Source organism: Schistocerca americana, chromosome 6, assembly GCF_021461395.2.
Source record: "Schistocerca americana isolate TAMUIC-IGC-003095 chromosome 6, iqSchAmer2.1, whole genome shotgun sequence".
NCBI lineage: Eukaryota > Metazoa > Arthropoda > Insecta > Orthoptera > Acrididae > Schistocerca > Schistocerca americana.
The window spans coordinates 263,699,865-263,722,836 of NC_060124.1; the positions used below are offsets into that span (position 1 = coordinate 263,699,865).

The 22,972-nt window shown below is 42.5% G+C and overlaps 1 protein-coding gene across 1 annotated transcript in view; it reads left to right on the forward strand.

The window, feature by feature from the left end:
* LOC124620084 (lachesin-like) overlaps window positions 1–22,972 on the forward strand; it is a 342,172-nt gene that overhangs the window by 274,895 nt on the left and 44,305 nt on the right. The window contains exon 6 of the mRNA XM_047146751.1: window positions 6,007–6,145. Coding sequence (XP_047002707.1) covers window positions 6,007–6,145 — 139 coding nt within the window. The remainder of the gene's footprint in view (window positions 1–6,006; window positions 6,146–22,972) is intronic.

Here is a 22,972-nt window from a genome sequence, read left to right on the forward strand (position 1 = left end):
AAGACATTTAAAAACAGCAAAGGAGAGAATAAGGTGAACATAGATATAAAAAAGGGGGAACATCATGGAAGGCAAGAGACAAAAAACGGGGTGACTGTAAAATGTAGATAAAAAACTGTTTTAAAGTAGCACACACAAAAAGCCACACACTGCAACGGTTAAAAGAACACAAGGCACAGTACGACAGGAGCATAAAGGTAGCGACAGATGGCATAGCACATAACGTAACACTGACGGCTAACCTCAAGGCAGTACACAATTAAAATCACACCTCTTGATGCACACGAGAAACAGCACTAAACACAACACTCTATGTGGCACACTGATGATGATCGATACAGAGTATCTGCCAGGCGCTAGGAGTTGTGGGAGACCTGAAGAAGGGAGGGAGGGGAAGAGATGGGGGAGGTGCGCGGGGGGCGCGCGGAAGAGGGCCAGGTAGGGAGGGATGTGGGAAGGAGAGAGGCAAGTATGGGGTGCAGGGTCTCAGGGGAGGTGCGGACGGAGGAAAATCAGCTCTGGGAGAAGGAGGAAAGAGGAAAAAGGGGGCCCTGGGGAGGGGGGGGGGGGGAACAAGGCCAGGTTATAGTTGGAAGGAAGGGTAGATGTCACGGCGAAGTTCGTTATCTGGGAGGGGGAGGCATTGGAAATTGCCCTGATGAAGGAGATGGAGAGTGTGGAGGTGGAGAGAGGGAGGGATACAGCGATAGAGGTGCGGCAACGGGCGGGGGGTGGAGAGGAAGGAGGAAACCAGTGGGTGGGGGGGATCAAGCCTGCGAAAAATGTAAAGGATTTTTGAGATGTTGGAGCAACAGGAGGAGGTGAGGGAAGGGGATCAGTTCATACACGAGCCGTGTGGGGGAAGGAAGGCGGATACGGAAGGCAAGGCGGAGCGCATGGCGTTCAAGGATTGGAGGGCCTTGTAAAAGCGGGTGGGGGCAGAGATCCAGGCGACGCTGGCATAACAGAGGATAGGACGGATGAGGGATTTGTTGGTGTGGAGGATGGTAGAAGGATGCAATAATCATGTCCGGCCAGACAGGAGTTTCAGCAGGCGGAGGCGGGAATGGGCTTTCTGCTGGATGGTCAGGAGATGAAGGGTCCAGGTGTGGTGTCGGTCAAGGGTGAGGCCAAGGTATTTCAGGGTGGGGGTGAGTTGGATAGGACGACCGTAAATGGTGAGGTAGAAATCATGGAGGCGAAAGGAGTGAGTGGTGCGACCTATGATGATTGCCTGGGTTTTGGAGGGGTTGAGATGGAGGAACCACTGGTTACACCAAGTGGTGAACTGGTTAAGGTGGGTTAGGAGGGTACGTTGAGACCGTTGAAGGGTAGGATAGAGAGCCAGGAAGGCAGTGTCATCAGCATATTGGAGAAGGTGGACTGGTTGGGATGGCTTGGGCATATCAGCTGTATACAAGAGATAAAGAAGAGGGGAGAGGACAGAACCCTGGGCGACGCCAGCCGTGGGATAAAAGATACGGGAGTGGGTGTTGTGGAGGGTGACATAGGAAGGACGGTGCGAGAGGTAGGAAGCGACCAGACGGACAAAATTGGTTCAAATGGTTCAAATGGCTCTGAGCACTATGGGACTCAACTGCTGAGGTCATTAGTCCCCTAGAACTTAGAACTAGTTAAACCTAACTAACCTAAGGACATCACAAACATCCATGCCCGAGGCAGGATTCGAACCTGCGACCGTAGCGGTCTTGCGGTTCCAGACTGCAGCGCCTTTAACCGCACGGCCACTTCGACCGGCGACAAAATTGATAGGCAGGTCGTAGGTTTGGAGTTTAAAGAGGAGACCGGGATTCCATACACGGTCATAGGCATTTTGGAGGTCAAGGGAAACAAAAATAGCGGAGCGAGAGACCTCAGATTCGGTGGCTACTTTATACCGCGGGTACTGGCCGTTGCGCGTGCGCGAGCAACGGAAGAACTGCCCTATGTGAGGCGAAAACTTGCAGCGGCGCCAGCGGTGAAAACTGTAAAAACCAAGGAATCGCAAAATTAAAATGCAGCCGGTCGGAAACCAGACGGTTGTTGTTTTATCTGTGATAAAATAGGATTCCACGTCTTGCTTAAAGGAAAACCTTTACCTCTGCTAATAATATCATCAGACAGACGTATTTCCATTACTGGACACTGTCGTAATGAAGGGCACAATATGTCGTTCAAAGAGACAAAAATTATTGCCCCGGCTTCCCATTACTGGGATTGTGTATTGTAAGAATCAATTGAAATACGTCTGTCTGATGATATTATTAACAGAGATAAATGTTTTCCTTTAAGCAAGATGTGTAATCCTATTTTATCACAGATAAAACAACAATCGTCTGGTTTCCGACCGTCTGCATTTTAATTTTGCGATTCCTCGCTTTTGACACTTTTCACCGCTGGCGCCGCTGCAATTCTTCGCCTCACAGAGGGCAGCTCTTCCGTTGCTCGCGCACGCACAACGGCCAGTACCCGCGGTATAAAGGAGCCGCCGAATCTGAGGTCTCTTCACTTCCGCCGTGATTGTGCACTCAATCTCACCTGAAGATGGCGGCCAGATGGTCCGCCGAAATATCGTGTTGTCGTTAGGACGATGGAACCCGGCCGCAAACCCGTGAAAATCATCAGTATTTGATACGCCCGGAAAAACTACGTTGTCACAATATGCATGGTAGCCTTCACATGTTTTATATTTCGTCACCAGTGTTTATATTTAAACCAACTGAGACTAAGCTGTTGAGTGAACATTCTTACAAGGAACCCCTTGAGTGCAGGCCGCAAAAGGCCCATGATGTTTACGGTATTCGATGCCCCACATATTGTCTACCGTGCAACCACAATATTGGCTGCTAATGTCAACAGGGAACGGGACTGGAGGTATCCAATGGTGCACACAGCATGAGGATACGGATCATAGTTGAACTGCTTAGTCGACGAGTAACTTACAACAGTGCTACAATGGCAGTAGTGTTGAAACAAAGCAGAACAATGGCCACGATAAACCAACATTACATTATAACTATAACAGCAGTTTACAAAAGTTGACATTTCGTCAAAAAGGAACCCACGGAATTTCACAGAGTAAGAATGAAGTGGCAGATGAAATATTAGCGTTGTGGAATGAGTGATGTTGTGTACGCTCGACTATGCGGACAATGTACATTAGGAGCACAATAATGACAACATGTGCTTAACAAGTGAAAGTGGTACTGAGACAGGTATCTAACCATAAAGTCCATCATCCTTGTCGGACAGTGAAACGTAGTCCAAAGAACGGGTACTAAAAATAAATACGTATATATAAGATCATCCGCAGCATTGTAAAAAACAACCACGAACAGATTTCGAATAATTCCGCTCCAATGTGGCCCTTTGGTGCATAAGAAAAACTACGGAGTTTCAAAGTAGAACAAGGCGAACTTGTTACAAAAAGTGGCGCTTGCGCGTTTGAAGGATGCTAAATACAATTTACAGGATGTGCATGACAATGACCTACTACGTTATGCACATCACACTGCACGCAACATAGATTTCAACGGAAGCAGTGAATGGTTGAATAACTTGAAACAGTGCTACATAACTTGACGAAGGAAGTTAACGAAATTTCGCAGAAAACGTCAACTTCACTTGCACGATAAATTGCGGAATCGACCCGACAGTTTGTAGATGATATAAACACACTTATTGCATCGTTTAGCAAGGAATTTCTTTTTAATTCGTGCACAATTATGCCAACTGTCAATCTGCATGGTAAAGTGGCTGGAAAGTTATTTACTTTGTTACTAGAAGTAGGAGGTGCTCTGCTCTTACTCGTGTGTGTGATTTGTAGGGGCAGAAACGAAAACTTAGCTCGCAGACAGCATGTGACGTCGCGAGTTAATGCGCGATAACAAACGTTCTTATACAGCTCGCAGTATTGGAGCCGGAGGCTGTGAAAGAAACCGCCATTTGCGTCTTTGCCAATGAGTCGAGTACACTTTCTACTACGGCAGCGTGAGAATGGCTCCTCTGTCACTTCTTAGCGACCGTACATTCACCACGTATAAGAACCTGAATAAATGATATTAAATATTATTCAATCACTTTCAAAATCGGTATACTACCTTTTGGCATTCAGGAGAAGATTGTATCCATATTTCAGATTTATAACCATCTATAACCATCTTAATTTCAGAGATAGAAAAAATTGCTAAAAAAGTCAAAAACCAACAATTAAAAAACTGAATTCACTTGGGAAATATAATAGTTTATCCTTTGGTATTGTCTAAAAACGTAAACAGAACTCTCAATGTGCAGAATTAATTAATTGAGATTTTCATATTGAACTTAAATTATTTTTTGTTTCGTGATACAAAAATCAGACAAAATTATTATTGATGTCTAAGATTGTTGTGGGAGTATATGTGAGTGAATGAGAGAGTGTACGTAGGACATTCGGCAAATTTTAATGCTGCGTTATATACAGTCTTAAGTAACCTGCAAGAGTTAACACAAGCCTGGCGGGGGAAAATGTTCATACGGAATTTACCCAGTTTGCTGATGACGTGTGTCCAGGTGTGATTGCTATTGTAACAGAGCAGCCAAAAAGTCAGCTGGAGTATCATCTGTATCTAAAAGATATTTCCAGATTTATTGCCTTTTCGTTTTCGTTTATTAAACATTACTTTAACATTTGCATGTCAGATTGACGTAAATGCGAGCATGCTGAATGGCAGCGAGTATGGTCAACCAATCAGAATTGAGATGGTTCCCGCTCATTACCTGATAGTTATACTGGGATTTAGGCCACAAGAAGGGAGTCGCTTGCTAGCTTTGAACATGTTACTAGTGCGAGTCAAAATAATGTGTAAAATGAAGGAATAATTCAGTTCCTCGCTTTTGATACGTGTCTTTACTATCGCTGATGGAGTTACGGACAGTTTTGTGAAGTTTGGGTGTTTTAGAACTGTTTTTGTTGGAATGATATTCGCGTGTGAAAATTTGGCCTTCTTAATATCCACGTGGCATGTTTCAGTATTCAACCACAGAGCATTTTTGGCGAGCAATATCTTTTCTGAAATCCACCAGAGGGACCGAATGTAATAATTATGTTAGTGGTGGAATTAATGACTGTGGAAACGTTGCTTAACTCGGGTAGGATATGGACAGATTTCTGGCGGCTGTGCGTGCGAAATTAGTGTATGAATTGTGAACTTGACGAAAATAACCAATAGTTTGAACGTGGACTGAATAGTACCGTTTCAATTGTTATAAAAACAAATAAACATTTTTGCGTGGAAATTTCGGCCATTATTTTCCACAAGAAAGTCCATTATCTTACCGACCGATAAATTTTTTTATTGACAGTTTTTCTACAGAAGTTTATTTCATTACTAGAGTTGCGCGGCGTCAGTAATTGTAGATATTAGATGGTGTTTTTTTTTATCAACGTTGCTTTTACATCATCTTGTAACTATCTACGTTGCCGAGTGAAGGAACATCGAGCATACGCCGTTCTGAGGTAGGTGAATTTCTAATTAGTGGCCTGCACACGGAGTCTCAAAACCCGCCACGCCTAAAGCAAGAGTGGGAAAATGGGCGTAATAGGACTACAAGTATGGAATGGGTATTGCTTTTGTCAACAGCTGATCAAAATAACTTGCTTTTGCTGGTCTGTGTATAAAAATCATACTCCTTCAGAGAAACCTATCGCTCATGAAATGTGTGTGATATTGCAGTTCATACCACATGGAACCGCTGGTCGAATTAAACCCCTCGATGTTTCTTTTTGCAGTACTTGTGAAACATGTTATCGTACTATCTGCACCTACACTTTACCGGGTAACCATTTTTACAGTAAGCTCCACGACAGACAAGTTTACGAAAGGTTGAACTTGGAACCTCCCACACAAGGGATTCCTCATCAGAATGATGGAAGAACACTGAAGAATAAATTAACATCCCTGTATATGACTGTCTGTAGTTTTGTGAACCCGGTTTAATGGTACTGGTTGTTTTCCTCTGTTCCAGTTGCTCCCTCGGTGAAGGTCCCCAACCAGCTGCTTGGAGCCCCCCTGGGAACCGACGTGCAGCTTGAGTGCTACGTGGAAGCCTTCCCCAACACCATCAACTACTGGGTCAAAAACAGGGGAGAGATGCTGCTAGACGGGTAAGAAAGCTGCTCGCGCCTTATCTGTCAAATACAGCGCAGAGGGCTACTATGACGTTACACGTACTATGTCGCTATATGTATTACAAACGATTTGTTGGTATCTCGTGTATTTGTACAATACAATATGCAGTTGCTGCTGGCTGCTTTTACCACTTAGACGGAGGCTTAAAGTTACTGGATGGGAAGTTCGGCCTCTTTTTCCTTATTTGCAGTAACTTCTTTAGTTGCTGATCACAAGCAGGTCATAGCTCAACAAAACCCTCTCCGGGTTCCAGCCACGCCAGGTGTTTAAAATCCCACGAGCTGTCGACCGAACGCTTCTCTGCTATTGTCATGTGGTAAATGACTTCCGTGTCGCCGTGGCCTCGCCGTTATAAGGCCGCGTTGATGGCTGTGACGTCACTCGAGCTCGCTTTCTCGCCAAATCTGGGCCAACGAGATGCACGAGCCCTGAAACGAACATCTGACGTCACACTGGTCGGCTTGTCCGCCAATCTTCGCCAGTTCTCGGCTCTGTGCAGTACTCACGAGAAATCAGTACTTAATTGAAAAGATACTCACTAAAGGTCTTAATTTTTTCGTGTGGTATCGAGAACTTCCAGGTATTTAGACACTCAGCCAAGAATTATTCAAACGGTCTGAAATAGTTACTCACGCCCCGCCGGAAGCCACTGCTGGCATTCTCAAGACCTGCTGTCTCACGTGATGTGACGTACGCGTTACAGCCTGTCCTTCTCGTGGGCCTCGTCGTCAAATATAGTGACGTTTTCGTCCTTCGGCCGTCCCCCCCCCCCCCCCCCCCCCCCCCTAGGCTGCTTTGAGCTACAAACCGCCGTCTTTATTGGTGGTGTTCTGACTCATTTCTATTCCTACTGTAAGTAGGCTGTTGAGGTTTCTTATCGGTAACGCCACCTCTGTATGAAAATCACAGGCAGTCTGTGGCTGCTTTGCATTGTTGTAGTACTCGCCATTGTAGTGTTAGGCAGCTGGCTGTGAACAGCGCGTAGCGTTGCGCAGTTGGAGGTGAGCCGCCAGCAGTGGTGGATGTGGGGAGAGAGATGGCGGAGTTTTGTAATTTGTCATGAACTGCTATATATATTATGACTATTAAGGTAAATACATTGTTTGTTCTCTATTAATATCTTTCATTTGCTAACTATCCCTATCAGTAGTTAGTGCCTTCCGTAGTTTGAATCTTTTATTTAGCTGGCAGTAGTGGTGCTCCTGCATTGCAGTAGTTCGAGTAACCAAGATTTTTGTGAGGTAAGTGATTTGTGAAACGTATAGGTTAATATTAGTCAGGGCCATTCTTTTGTAGGGATTTTTGAAAGTCAGATTGCGTTGCGCTAAAAATATTGTATGTCAGTTTAAGGACAGTCCTGTACAATTTTTCAAAGGGGACGTTTCACTACATCTTCTTATATAGGTGTCCAATTTATTTTGGCCACCATAAATAACTGTTTTTCCAGGTGAAAATTACAGAATGATTCAAGCAAACGTTCTTCAGCTGTCAGGGGTATATTTATCAGCATGATTACCTTCGTTTCTTGCTTTTTATTTATTTATTTATTTTTTTACAAAGATATGAGCAACGGTATGACTTTTTTAAATGGCACCCTGTATTTTTTATTCGGTAATTCATTTCCTCTCCTAAAGACCTAATCAAAAATGTAACATTGTACCATTCACTGAAACACAACGTTATTAATTACGTAACACAACATTGACTTTGAGGCTGGGTTCACAAACTCGTCCACTTGATGGAATTGTCAGAAAACAAATGAAAACGAAGTAAAAACATAACACAAAATTGACTTTCGTGTATCATTGCCCAGGAGTAGAATATTTCCGGCCGCGGTGGCCGAGCGGTGCTAGGCGCTCAGTCCGGAACTGCGCGACTGCTGTGGTCGCAGGCTCGAATCCTGCCTCGGGCATGGATGTAAACATAATTAGAATGCACACCCGTCATTCCGTCAACCATCGTCATTTGAAAAGTTGTGTGAGTAGAATGTACACCAACTATGAGAAGGTAGAAATGCTATTCATCTATGGGGAATGTAAGTTAGCAGAACAGTAATTGCAGCCGGCCGTTGTGACTGAGCGGTTCTAGGCGCTTCAGTCTGGAATCGCGCGACCGCTACTATCGCAGGCTCGAATCCTGCCTCGGGCATGGATGTGTGTGATGTCCTTAGGTTAGTTAAGTTTAAGTAGTTCTAAGTTCTAGGGGACTCATGACCTCAGATGTTAAGTCCCACAGTGCTCAGAGCCATTTGAACCAGTAATTGCAATACTGTTTTCTTATCTACGGGTACATTTAGTACAGTAGTTTACTCCTTTTAAATACTGTTGTGTAGAGTAGGCATACAGTAAATGCTGTCCTTCCTACAAACTCTATTGACAGAACGTTTCTTTTCTTTTTGTTGTTGTTGTTGTTGTTGTTGTTGTTGAAGGTAGGCGAAATGCTACGCAGGCAGCGGAATTGTACAGACAGCGATATCCTGACAAGAACCCACCTTCCCGACGGATGTTTTCCCGTCTTGTTGCGACGCTTCAGGAAACGGGAAGTTTCAACCAACGACAACGCAGTCGTCGTAGCACTCGCAAACACGAAGCTGCCGAAGCTACTGTTCTCGCTTCCGTTGCTATGATTCCACATGTGAGCACACGACACCTTGAACACCATATTGACGTTCTTAAATCCAGTGTACATCGTAGTCTTACACGTCACCGGTCCCATCCTTAACATGTACACGAACATCAGGAACTGCGTGGGAATGATTTCCAGAATTGTGTACAGTTCTGTCAGTGGGCACAGCAGCAAATACTCGCCAACCCGGATTGCTTCTCCAATGTTCTATTTACCGATGAATGTTCCTTCTCAAACAACGGATAGGTAAATACAAGGAACAGGCATTATTGGTGCAGCGACAACCCACGATGGCTTAGACAGGTGGGACATCAGCATCAATGCAGATTAACGTCTGGTGTGGGATGCTTGGTACTACAGTTATTGGCCCTTGTTTCATCAATGGCAGTTTAACCGGCACAGCGTGGGCCAACTTCCTCAGAAGAATTCTTCTTCCTCTTCTGGATGAAGTGCCGCTAGGAACCAGAATGCTTATGTCGTATCAACACGATGAATGTCCAGCACATAATGCCTTGCGTGCACGTCGTGTTCTGAACCGTAGGAATCCTGCCAGTTGGATTGGACGAGGAGGAACCATTATTTGGCCTGCTACGTCTCATAATTTAAACCCTCAGGACTTTTTTCTTTGGGGATGCATTTAAGACCTTGTCTGTCGCCATTTCCCACAACTCCAGAGGACATGCAGGGACGTATCTTGCTTACTTGTAATTCACTTCAGCAGGCAACACTGGGAGCAGTATATAATTTTTTCATTCAACGAGTGCACCAGTGTATCGATGTCCAGGGTCGCCACTTTGAGCACCTATGAATATTCTACTAAAAAATGGTTCAAATGGCTCTGAGCACTATGGGACTTAACATCTGTGGTCATCAGTCCCCTAGAACTTAGAACTACTTAAACCTAACTAACCTAAGGACGTCACACATATCCATGCCCGAGGCAGGATTCGAACCTGCGACCGTAGCGGTTGCGCGGTTCCAGACCGTAGCGCCTAGAACTGCTCGGCCACCCTGGCCGGCAAATGCAGAAAGATAAATTCCCAGTGAAGACAAGTCGCTCTCTTAGATCAGCGCCAAACAGTCACAGGACTCATAGAATTCAGGGGTCTGAATAACACTACTTATTAGCTATCAGACTTGACTACTACACTGAGGACTAATTATAAGCATTAGAAAAACTAAAGGAGGCAACTGTTTGGACAACGGAAGTCGGTGTCTAAAACCATGTGGGTGGAAACTAAAAGAAGTACAGAACACTAGCAGCACGTTAAGTACAAACTTGAGGGCAGCACTCCAAGTGAGAAAAACAGATATGTCGGAGCTTACAGAGGCTATCCACTAGTGACACAGGGTTGGCGCCCCAACGACCTGACAGAGCCCTCTATGTATATAAAAACATGGTTTTTTTTTTAAATCGGCGCCATGTTTCTCCCTTCCTGTAGCCGACCCACCATTCCACCGACACTTAACAAGCTTCAGCCAATCTGGCTAAGCAAATTTAGATTCCTCCCCTATTCCTACTCGGTAGGTAGGGTTGCTTCTGGACTTCACGTTAACGAACTTCAAGTTCGGTATCCGCAGCATTCAGCTGAACGTCACTGACACTGAACGTCACTGCTCCCAGGAGCAATTATCAAGCTTGTTGCCTGTGCCTTATCGTGGCCATGTACTACTGTGACGCCTTACAACGGCGTCTAGGCGGTGAACAGAGTTACCAGTTATCTGTGAAGAGAAATTTCTCCCTTGCTGCAGCTGCCGGGAGCGTCTGCAGTTTGCAGTGCTCTAGTGTTACAATTTAGCCCACGAAATCTAAACGCTATCACTTTTGCCTGCTCTCTGAATCGTGTCTCCGATTTCCTGTCTTGGAGTGCCTTGATGGCTCCCAACAGGCCCACGCACTGTGCTTCTCTGCAGCTGAATATGCAGCACCACTCTGGTGCAACTTCATCAGATGCTAAACAGCTGGTTCCAGTATTGAATGAGACCTGGACGCTCTGTGAATGGCTGCGGATGACCAACTCCTGCCACCAAAATCTATCAAAGTACGGGTATACCGCAACCTGACGCCCGCAGAACAACAACCGCAGAAATGGAGAAAAAGGTGCAGGAAACCGACCTCTAGCATCCCCTGTTCGGACATGAAGCAAAAAGACGTAGGCTGAGCTCAAGAAGGAGCTGTATCCACACATCAGAAATTCCGTCAGCACTTCGAACCCGTCGAACAGAGCTGTGGCAAGATTCATTAACTGAAAGGGGTAGGAAGAACATCAAAGAAGAACCTGCCGCGGACTTTCATCTGCCATATCCGGCATGGAAGGCTCTAAACCGACTGATGACAGGAGTTTCAAGATGCAAGGCGAACTTCAGGAAAAGGGACTACACCACTGAGGAGGACCCATGTGTGTGTGGCAACCTACAAGACAACATCTCATGGTCTGCAGACACCTGCACGATCCTTGCACCTCAAAAGATATCTATGCAGCAACTAATAGAGCCATCAAAATCGCGGAGTTCTAGAGCTTGTCGTCCATTTAATAGAAAAACAAATGTGTCTTGTGTTATGTTATTACATTTGGTACTTTGTATCGATGTACTGTACTTTTATTTACAACGTTGGATTTTAATTATTTTGTACGAGGTGCATTCAAGTTCTAAGGCCTCCGATTTTTTTTCTAATTAACTACTCACCCGAAATCGATGAAACTGACGTTACTTCTCGACGTAATCGCCCTGCAGACGTTCAAATTTTTCACAACGCTGACGCCATGATTCCATGACAGCGGCGAAGGCTTCTTTAGGAGTCTGTTTTGACCACTGGAAAATCGCTGAGGCAATAGCAGCACAGCTGGTGAATGTGCGGCCACGGAGAGTGTCTTTCATTGTTGGAAAAAGCCAAAAGTCACTAGCAGCCAGGTCAGGTGAGTAGGGAGCATGAGGATTCACTTCAAAGTTGTTATCACGAAGAAACTGTTGCGTAACGTCATCTCGATGTGCGGGTGCGTTGACTTGGTGAAACAGCACACGCAAAGCCATTCCCAGACGTTTTTGTTGCAGTGCAGGAAGGAATTTGTTCTTCAAAACATTTTCGTAGGATGCACCTGTTACCGTAGTGCCCTTTGGAGCGCAATGGGTAAGGATTACGCCCTCGCTGTCCCAGAACATGGACACCATCATTTTTTCAGCACTGGCGGTTACCCGAAATTTTTTTGGTGGTGGTGAATCTGTGTGCTTCCATTGAGCTGACTGGCGCTTTGTTCCTGGATTGAAAAATGGCATCCACGTCTCATCCATTGTCACAACCGACGAAAAGAAAGTCCCGTTCATACTGTCGTTACGCGTCAACATTGCTTGGCAACATGCCACATGGGCAGCCATGTGGTCATCCGTCAGCATTCGTGGCACCCACCTGGATGACGCTTTTCGCATTTTCAGGTCGTCATGCAGGATTGTGTGCACAGAACCCACAGAAATGCCAACTCTGGAGGCGATATGTTCAATAGTCATTCGGCGATCCCCCAAAACAATTCTCTCCACTTTCTCGATCATGTCGTCTGACCGGCTTGTGCGAGCCCGAGGTTGTTTCGGTTTGTTGTCACACAGTGTTCTGCCTTCATTAAACTGTCGCACCCACAGCCGCACTTTCGACACATCCATAACTCCATCACCACATGTATCCTTCAACTGTCTATGAATTTCAATTGGTTTCACACCACGCAAATTCAGAAAACGAATGATTTCACGCTGTTCAAGTAAGGAAAACGTCGCCATTTTATGTAATTAAAACAGTTCTCATTCCCGCCGCTGGCGGTAAAATTCCATCTGCCCTACGGTGCTGCCATCTCTGGGACGTATTGACAATGAACGCGGCCTCATTTTAAAACATTGCGCATGTTTCTATCTCTTTCCAGTCCGGAGAAAAAAAATCGAAGGCCTTAGAACTTGAATGCACCTCGTATATCTAAGTCCTGGACACGTAAAATAAATAAATAAACATGTCATACAATGTGGGGGTTGGGTGAGGTTCTGGAAAGGGGGGGGGGGGGGGGAGCAAGAGATCGCATGGAAAACCGTGAATCTTTTATGGCTGTTGAGCATAGTTCCACTTGCTGCGGTAAAGGGACGAGATTCTGCAGCCAATAGTGGGACCATATCGCCAACATTTTGATCGCAGTTTCGTCTTGATAGGTGATAACCAGCGTTCTCATCGTGTTGTGCCTTCAGTGTGCTGGTATCAACAGAATAGATTGACCGCTCTGCTTCCCGCGTGTATGGGATATATTGAAACGAGCTGTTTTTGAATGTTAACGGCCACCACGTATTCTGTGCTGCTTATCAGAGTCGCTGTTGAAGAGCGGACATTTTGAAGCAGTTAACTGGTGAAACGCCACGGCGGATTCAGTTGTGAATCCGAGCAATGTAATTTCCACCACGACGTTGCATAGGAGTGCCGTGAAGAACCTCACACCCCCACCGGCCCTCCCCCACCCCCACTCCACCCATGGGAAGAAGACGATTTTGTCGTTTTGATTTGGTGAGCTAGGGACATTGGAAATTGTTATATACGAGGGTCACACCAAAAGAAATGCACACTATTTTTTTAAAAAAATTATCTTTTATTCGACATGTTTGAAAGTTTTACAGTGTGTAGATACATCCTTTAGGAACAAATTTTCATTTCTCCACATAATTTCCATCCCTCTCAACTACCTTACGCCATCTTGGAACCAGCGCCTGTATACCCGCACGGAAAAATTTTGGACCAACCTGTTGGAGCCACTGTTTGGCAGCGTGCACAAGGGAATCATCATCTTCAAACCTTGTTCCATAAATAGAGTCTTTCAGTTTCCCAAAGAGATGATAGTCACATGGAGCCAGATCAGAACTGTAAGTCGCGTGTTTAAGTGTTGTCCATCAGAGTTTTGTGATCGCTTCATTGGTTTTTTGACTGACGTGTGGCCGTGCGTTGTTGTGCAACAGCAAAACGTCCAGCCTTTGCTGATGTGGTCGAACACGACTCAGTCGACCTTGAAGTTTCTTCAGTGTCGGCACATATGCATCAGAATTTATGGTGGCTCCACTTGGCACGATGTCCACTAGCAAGAGTCCTTCGGAATCGAAAAACACCTTAGCCATAACTTTTCCAGCAGAAGGTGTGGTTTTGAATTTTTTTCTTCTTGTGTGAATTTGCATGATGCCACTCCACTGATTGCCTCTTCGTCTCTGGTGAAAAATGATGGAACCGTGTTTCACCATCTGTCACATTTCAACCAAGAAATTCATCTCCACCATTCTCGTACTGTTCCAAAAGTTCGCTGCATACCGTTTTTCTTGTTTCATTGTGAGTCACTGTCAACATCCTGGGAACCCACCTGGCATAAACCTTTTTTAACGCCTACACTTTCAGTATTCTGCAAACACTTCCTTCCTCTATCCAAACGTAGCGTGACAATTCGTTCACTGTGATGCGTCTGTCAGCAGTCACCAATTCGTTAACTCTGTGCACATTGTCTGGAGTGTGTCCAGTACGAGGCCTGCCGCTGCGAGGACAATCCTCAATATTGCCGTGCCCGCTGTCATCACGTAACCTGCTTGTCCACCGACTAACTGTACTGCGATCGACAGCAGCATCTCCACACACCTCTTTCAACCTCTTGTGGATGTTCCCCACTGTCTCTTTTTCACAGCACAGGAAATCTATGAAGGACGTTGCTTCTGACGAACATCAAGTGTAGCAGCCATCTTGAAGACCAACTGTGACGGCGCTACTCACGGGAAGAGGTTGAATTAAGTTTGAAAAGAAGCAAGAAGTATGTATCTACACACTGCAAAACTTTCACTCATGCAGAATTTCGAAATAAAGGCGCTATGTTTGTATACACTATTGAATCATTCCTTTAGACGTACCTAGGACTTTTAAATCGTGTTGGAATCTCCTTAAGGTCATCATGAGGAGAGTGAGTACTTTACTAGTAAGAAATTAATTTGAAGTCGATAACAAGCGTATACAGGGTGAGCCACTAACTACTGCCACCAAGAATAAATCCGAAAGTATGATAAGAGCTGAAACGTTTGTGCGACAAATGTTACATGAGACAACGGGGCCCCCAATATGACATTGGTTTTTTGTTGTTAGGTGGGTTCGCGTCAGAGATATGAAGGTCAACTTTGTTTTTTTAAATGAGATGCTGTTGTTTGGTACTTATTTTCTGATAGTGGCTATCGAGAAGAATCCAATGACGTGTAAATGTAAGGTCTTTGAAGGTCAACGAAGGTCAAAAAGGTGCCATGAACGCCCGTGCTGCAATTTTCTTGTCACGGACTGAGTGGTATTGCTTATCACTTCGGCACTTACCGAAGCACATACTCCGATAATTCTGTCTCGTATATCGTGCAAATAGTAAATATTCGCTGAATGCGGCGTATCCATCTAACGTGGCATTGACATGTAAACACCATTCGAATGCGAATGATGTATTCCTACGAAGAACGATGTGCTTCTCATTTTCGGAGAATGCCAACGAAATTCAGTGAGAGCTGGAGACTTATACGCTGAAAGATATCCTCAAGGTACTCACCCTATGCGACGCACATTTAAAAATGTTTATCATAAATTGAGAACAAATGAATCCTTAACGCATCGGAAACACATCCGGCAAAGGAAAGTTACTAACGTGGAAACGGAATTGGTACTCTTGCCATCGTGGTTCGAGATCCTTGTGTCAGTTCGCGTCAAATCGCGAGGACATCTGGCATGAGCCAGAGTAGTGTTTTGTCGTGTTCTGCATCGCCATAAATATCATCCTTATCATATCAGTCTCCACCAAGTATTAACTGGTACGGATTGCATGCGTCGCATTGAATTCTGCCGATGGGCTCAACTTCAGAGACAGAGGAATGCCACATCTATTAATCTGATTTTATTTACTGAGCAGGCTACATTCACGAGCCATGGAAATGTTAATTTGCATAACATGCATCACAGCGCAACTGGAAATCCATGTTAGCTGCACACCAAAAACCGTGGTCGGTGAAAATATAGTGTGGGCTTGTGTATGACAGAATTATTGGCCCCTATTTCATCGAATGAAATCTTAATGGTAGGAAGTACACCACATTCCTGCAAGGAACATTAGTTCTGTTATAGGAAGAATTTACCTTAGGATCAAGGAACAGAATGTGGTATCAACACGATGGGTGTCCAGCACATTTTTCGCTGATGGCCAGAAATGAGTTTCAGAGACAATTCCCAAATCGTTGGCTTGGACGCGGAGGAGATGTGTCGTAGCCGGCTCATTCACCTGACTTGTCGCCTCTGGTATTTTTCCTTGTGGGGATTCGTAAAAGACATTGTTTATAAAAACGTTTCAGCTTCACCTGAATATATGCCAGGGAAAAATGTCAGAGCACGTGCTTCGATAAGTGCCGATGTGATAAGGAATACCACTCAATCCATGATATGAAGATTGCAGCACTGCACTGATACCAATGGTCATCACTTCGAACACCTTCTGTAAATGGACGTTCATGCCGCCTCTGTGACATTCGTTGAGCACCAAAGACCCTATTGTTACACATCACTGGATTCATCTCGTTAGCCGCTATCAGAAAATAAGTAACAAACTATAGCAGCCCATTTAAGAACAGAAAGTTGACCTTCATATCACTGAAGCGATCCCACCTAGCAACAAAAGACCAACGTCGTATTATGGCCCACGTTGTACCATGCAGCTTTTGTCCCACAAACTTTTCAGCTCCTTTCATACTATCGGAGTTATTTTAAATCCTCTAGCCTTTTAGGATTTCCGATGTTTAGCTGTGACAATAAACGAATGTATTAACGATGCCTTTGGAATAAACTTGTCAATGAAGTCATCACCATAGGGAAATTTACTCATTGTAATTCTTTAGGGCTCAAAATCGTTCTTCTGGTACGAAATCGATGGAGGTAGTGTAACCTCCCCACAAAATTTAAATAAATAATATGAATAATATTCTCATTTAGTGTAACCTCAAAACAGAAAAATTCCTAAACTTCTCAACAGTAAAAATTATAATTATGTCGTTCACATTCAGTGTAACGTCCCAACAAAATAATTTCCGTAACCTGGTAATAATACAATGTCACTAACTTCTCAATTAAATTGTCGCTCACTTATAACTTTTCAATAATTGACTGTGAATTTAACCTGGTAAATTTTGGACGTCAGCAGTGCTGCGTCATGGCCCTGAAAGATCATTCTGAATAAAAAGAGAAAAATTCTTACCTCAATGAAGTCGCCGGATAACGCATATATATCTGCTCTTACAATAAATTTTTCTCGCACAGCACTGTGCAAAGCTGCCCGATAGATTTGTCATTTATGAAAGGAAACAACTGATTTTTCTTTTGCAATAATCGGGATGATCATGGATTGGAGAAATTAGTAAATTCTTTAAATTGAAATGAATGGTTGTTAAAAGTTATTTTTTTATGAAAAGGATTATTATTAGGAGATTTTTAAAACATTCACATGGGAGTTGAGATAACATTACTACATATGCGCGAGGCTGCTTTTTACCTCATACAATAATACTCAGGCTCCGGCATCACTGCACCGCGACTGGGCCACCCAACATGATGCACCAGATCAGACCAGAGGAGACTGCAGACTAGCAACAACTTACTGCTACAGCTACACAATTCCTACTGCAGTCAACACTGCTCTCTGGTCAGCGATTCTCTTATACCTTGCATATCGCAAGCAGCGCATGAGCAATACATCGAAATTACACCTGCTTGGACCTCTTACATAGCCCTCCACTGGGGAGGGGGCAAAAATTTGGCAGCGATGGTGAGTCAATTGGACTTGCCATGAGCAACAAATTTTTCTATAATCTACGTAATTAACTAAGTTTACAGTCACAGTACAGAACATATCAAGAAATGACAAAATGTATACGCAATCAGTACTAAACATATTAACAAATGACATAAAGTGCATATGCACTGTATATGTTTTTATCATTTTACAAGAACTAGGAAAGGAATGGGAAGGATTGCATCATGGTTTTAGCACAGTAGGTTGCATGTAGCTGCACTGAAAGTCCATATCTTTCTACAGAAGCACAACCCCAAGTGAGACAATCTGAAGTTCTCTTCCCTGAAGTATTAATCAGTGTAGCCAAGACACTGAAATGTTGTATTAATATTCAATGTTATCATTTTGCTAGTACATTAGGTACACCAAACAGTAGGACCATAATAACATCTACATCGTTCAAGGTGGTGGACAGCATGATGTGTCAACACCACATTCTTGGAGAATCCGTACTCTTTCACCAACGTAGAATTAGTGGAATATCCAAATATAGTGCTCCATGATCATGAGGATGGACAGGACAAACGGATATTGCGGTAATTTCCGGTAATTAGGTCAGAAGGTGAAGGACATTAAGTCTTATCCTAGTCATCATTGAGAATTACACTAGTCTATCAACCGATTTGAGTAATTGTTGGCACTCATTGCCTAGTTACTAAACATTTCTGTACTATGTATGGAGTATTACAGAACATTATTCATAAGTCATCTGATTACGGTAAATATTGACACTCATTGGCCAGTGACAAACCATTTTTATTCATTATTCAGACAAATTTCAAATATAAGAAACAGTGGCATTCATTGGCCAGTTACAAAGTATTCATATAGTTTTATAAAACATTATTCAGTATTATTCAGAAGTCATCATTCAAAATGAGAGTTAGTTATTGGCATAGCATTTATAGAGTATAACAAAAATATTATTTACAGAAATTATTGGCATAGCATTTATGCATTATTACAAAACATCATTCAGTATTACTCAGAACTCATCATTCAAGTGACATAGGACATATTTAAAATGGAACACACTGTAACTATTACTCAAGGTCTGTGGTCCAATAATACATAGATACAATGGATTCAATACATCTGAGAAATTTGCATTATATTTAGAACTAGAAATATCTCTTAAACTGGTAGGATTATTTGGGACTGGTAATACATTTCTTTGTGCTAGCAATGCATTGCGTTGAGATCGATAATTAATTGCTGGGGCATGAAAAAATTTGCTTTTGACTTACTGCTGGAAATAAGGATTAATAACGTCATTCATCATGAGTCAGCTGTAACAAGGTTATGAAACAAGTGGAGTATATATATGATCACATTCATGAATGACACACACAAATGGGTAAAAAAAATGCAAGTACTAGAACAGGTTTAATGACTAACTGCTTATAGCACATTAATTTCATAAATAGCTTCTCCTGGAAAAAATACAAAATGCATTATTGAGCTGAAGAAGAAATGCATATTATGGTGAAAAGTAGTGAACTTCGAATTAACAGGTAATGAAACGTGTACGCAATATGTATGTGCTCTAGCTGTCCATTCCTAAATATTCAGTCATTATACCATGTGACATAAGACAATCATAGCATCTCTTAACTAATAGTAAATATATAAACTTCATTATTATTCTCATCTGCAAAGAAAAACTTCATTATTCATATTAGCATAACTTCATTACTATCATCACCTGCAAAGAGAAACTTCATTATTCATATTAGCATATTCTTCATATAACTATTCATCATCATTCATTATCATCTGCAAAAAAGACACTTTATTATTCATTATTCATATTACCATTTACTTCATACAAATATTCATAGTATATTCTTATTTCTAGCATATTTCATCACTAAAACTAAGATGTGTAGTTCTGTCTGACAGCCTGCATCAATCGCCTCGTATTCTGATAGAGAAATAATTAGTTAAGACTGCTATCATACGATTTGTATGTTACATTCTTGTTAATGCTTGTTAATTCTGATCCATTTACTCGTCGGGATAAGGTATTGCATTTTCTTTCGTTCATTCCGAAGGTGAAATTCCCATTTCACAGTAATCCACTGTGGTTTATTTAAGTTATTTCTTTTACACTTTATTGCTTTCTGAAAATGATGAATAAGGATTAATATCTTGCATTTAAATCATATACTCATTAAATAAAAACTTGTTTCTAGTGATACAATTAAGCATACAGCATAGCATGACAGAAAACGTATTATGTCAAAAACATAGACAGTTTTCAAGTGCAAAAAAAATGTACACAGAGTATCATAATGTAGTGGCAAAAACTGTAGAATAGTAAAAATATTGAGATATCATAAGGAAAAATGTCAGAGTCAACTGGTGTTTGTTATATCTTAAAGATTTCGTAGTGCATACAAACAAAACAGGAAAACAATCATACTGTCGTGGATTGGCAGGAGCCAACCCACGGAGTTTGGAGGAAGCCGAAAGGCACGCGTTTTAGCTCATGCAGGCTGGAGTGAGGTCTGGAACAGGACGAGGAAGTTAGACTAGAAAAAAAGGATGTAGCAGGTGGAATACTTAACTTTAATCCATTAATGTTGAACGTAGCTCTTGTCTGTACATTCTCTCCAATAGCAACTCATAATGGCGCCTTGCTAGGTCGTGGCAAATGACGTAGCTGAAGGCTATGCTAACTATCGTCTCGGCAAATGAGAGCGTATTTTGTCAGTGAACCATCGCTAGCAAAGTCGACTGTACAACTGGGGAGAGTGCTAGGAAGTCTCTCTAGACCTGCCGTGTGGCGGCGCTCGGTCTGCAATCACTGATAGTGGCGACACGCGGGTCCGACGTATACTAATGAACCGCGGCCGATTTAAAGGCTACCACCTAGCAAGTGTGGTGTCTGGCGGTGACACCACACATACATACACGAAAAATGGAAAATGTGTACGGTCTGATATATAACGACAAGAAAAGCGACCTGCTAACCTTACCTTGCCGGGCACTTGCCAAGAAAAAATATGATAATCATCAGTAAGTGTTCATATAAATATAATTGCATAAGTGGTCATATAAAAATCAGGAAATGGCATTACAGTGTAATAAATCATAAAGTATGTTCATTCAATAAATGGTTTAATATTGGAGACATGGTGATTGCCCTTGCTTTTTCTGGTTCTCAAAGTTTCGACGTGTACTACATTGGGGTGAGGACTGCTGCGAATTCGATATGGACCTACGTATAGAAGCTCAAATTTACTGCATCTACTCATTCCTCTGTTGGATAAATAGTGTGTACGTACTAATATCTTCTGTCCAACGTGAAAGTCACGGCGTGTACAAACCTGTTTTTGCTGTCTTCTCCGGCGCTCTGCGGCATGTTTGATGTTGTTCAGCGCAATGTCAATTATTTCATGATGGCGTAGTCGACCCAATGTAGGAAAGGACACTAATTCTTTAATTTTGTTAGGTGGTTCAACATTTTTCAATATAACAGTCGGAGATAGCATAGTAGATTCATTTGGTATAGAGTTAATTACATCCTGGAATGAGAGTATGTGTGTGTCCCAATCAATACGTCTTTTTTTGGCAGTGTATTCTACACAGGTTACCAATTTCTTTCATTAGACGTTCACAAGGGTTCGAAGAATCGTGATACCTGGATATATATATCGGAGAAATGTTTCTAGCTCGTAACATACGTGTCCGTATCGCAGATCGAAACTGTGGTCCACTGTCGTAAATTACTTTCAATACATGCACTACATGAAATAAAAAATGTGTTAAAAATGCATTCGAAATCGATTTAGCAGTAGCCTTGCGTAACGGAGTGAAGGTAACAAATTTCGAAGTGAGTTCAACAGCGACAAAGATGTAGCAAAAACCTATATTAGTTCTGGGAATCGGACCAAAAATGTCTACAGCGGCCATGTGTCTCAATTTAATAGGTACAATGGGATTAACGGAGGATAATGTGAAGTAGTGTCTGATTTAGCTTTTAGGCAGATTTTACATGACGATAAAACTCGTCGAATACCTTTCTCCATGTTGGCAAAATAGCAGTTCGGTCTCTGTATAAGAAAACTTTTCTGGCTCCATAATGTGCGTAACTTAAATGAGTATACCAAATTAATTTGTTAACAAGTTCGTCAGGAATGCATTGCAACCAATTGTTGCTGCCAGGGTGAGAGCGGCGAAACAGAATGTTATTGCATACAGTGTAATGGTTTCTGATGGTAACATTATTCCTATCTTGCCAAAGGTGTTTAATTTCTTTCCATACGTTGTGTTTACTCTGCTCTTGTGCTATATCTCGTAATGACGACGAAATGAAATTTTAAAATGCAGCTTGTTGAATATAAATGACGCTAAAATTTGCTTGGCAGAAGTTGGTTGCGATGTCTTGCTGATTGTTGCTGAGAGAACGGGATAGTACGTCTGCTACAATATTTTGTGTACGGGAATGTGAACATTTGTAAAATTAAATTCCTGTAAATAAAGTTTCCATCTGCTTAATTTGTCGTGTGTAAATTTAGCGGAAAGTAAAAACTGGATAGCACTATGATCTGTGTAAACGGTCGTATGTCTTCCATGAAGAAAATGCCGAAATTTCGTAAATGCCCATACAACACATAATGTTTAAAGTTCTGTAACAGAATAATTGCGTTCAGCAGGTGACAGAATGCGACTCGCAACTCGATGTTTTTAATTACTGTAGAACCATCGTCTTCAATTTCTTGAAAAATGTGTACGCCTAAAGCGGTGTTAGAACTTTCGGTGGCAATGGAAAAATTTCTGGTAAGATCTGGATATGATAAAACTGGTGCGTTCAACAAAGCTTGTTTCAGACTGACAAATTCAGACTGCGCTTGGCTATCCCAGAACCAAATAGTGTTTTTACCTGTCAATTGACATAATCTAGGGGTGTCTAAAGCAGAGTAATGAATAAATTCACGAAAAAAGTTAATTAAACCCAAAAAGCTGCGTACTTGTTTCTTCGTTGTTGGAACAGTTATGTCACGTAAAGCTTGAAGTTTTTCCGGGTCAGGCGCAATGCCTTCTGCTGAAATTACATGTCCGAGAAATTTTATGGAAGTTTTACCAAAGTGCGATTTGCTAAGATTAACTGTGAGTCCTTGTGCACGAAAGGTTTGTAACAGTTGTTCAAGAATCAAATTGTGTTCAGACCAGTTAGCTTCTGCAATAAGAATGTCGTCTACATAGGTTGTGATTCTGTCTTTTAGTTCTGTCGACAGTATAGTATTCAAACCGCGAATAAATGCTGCTGAAGAAATAGTTGAATCGAACGGTAATTTACAAAATTGATAACAG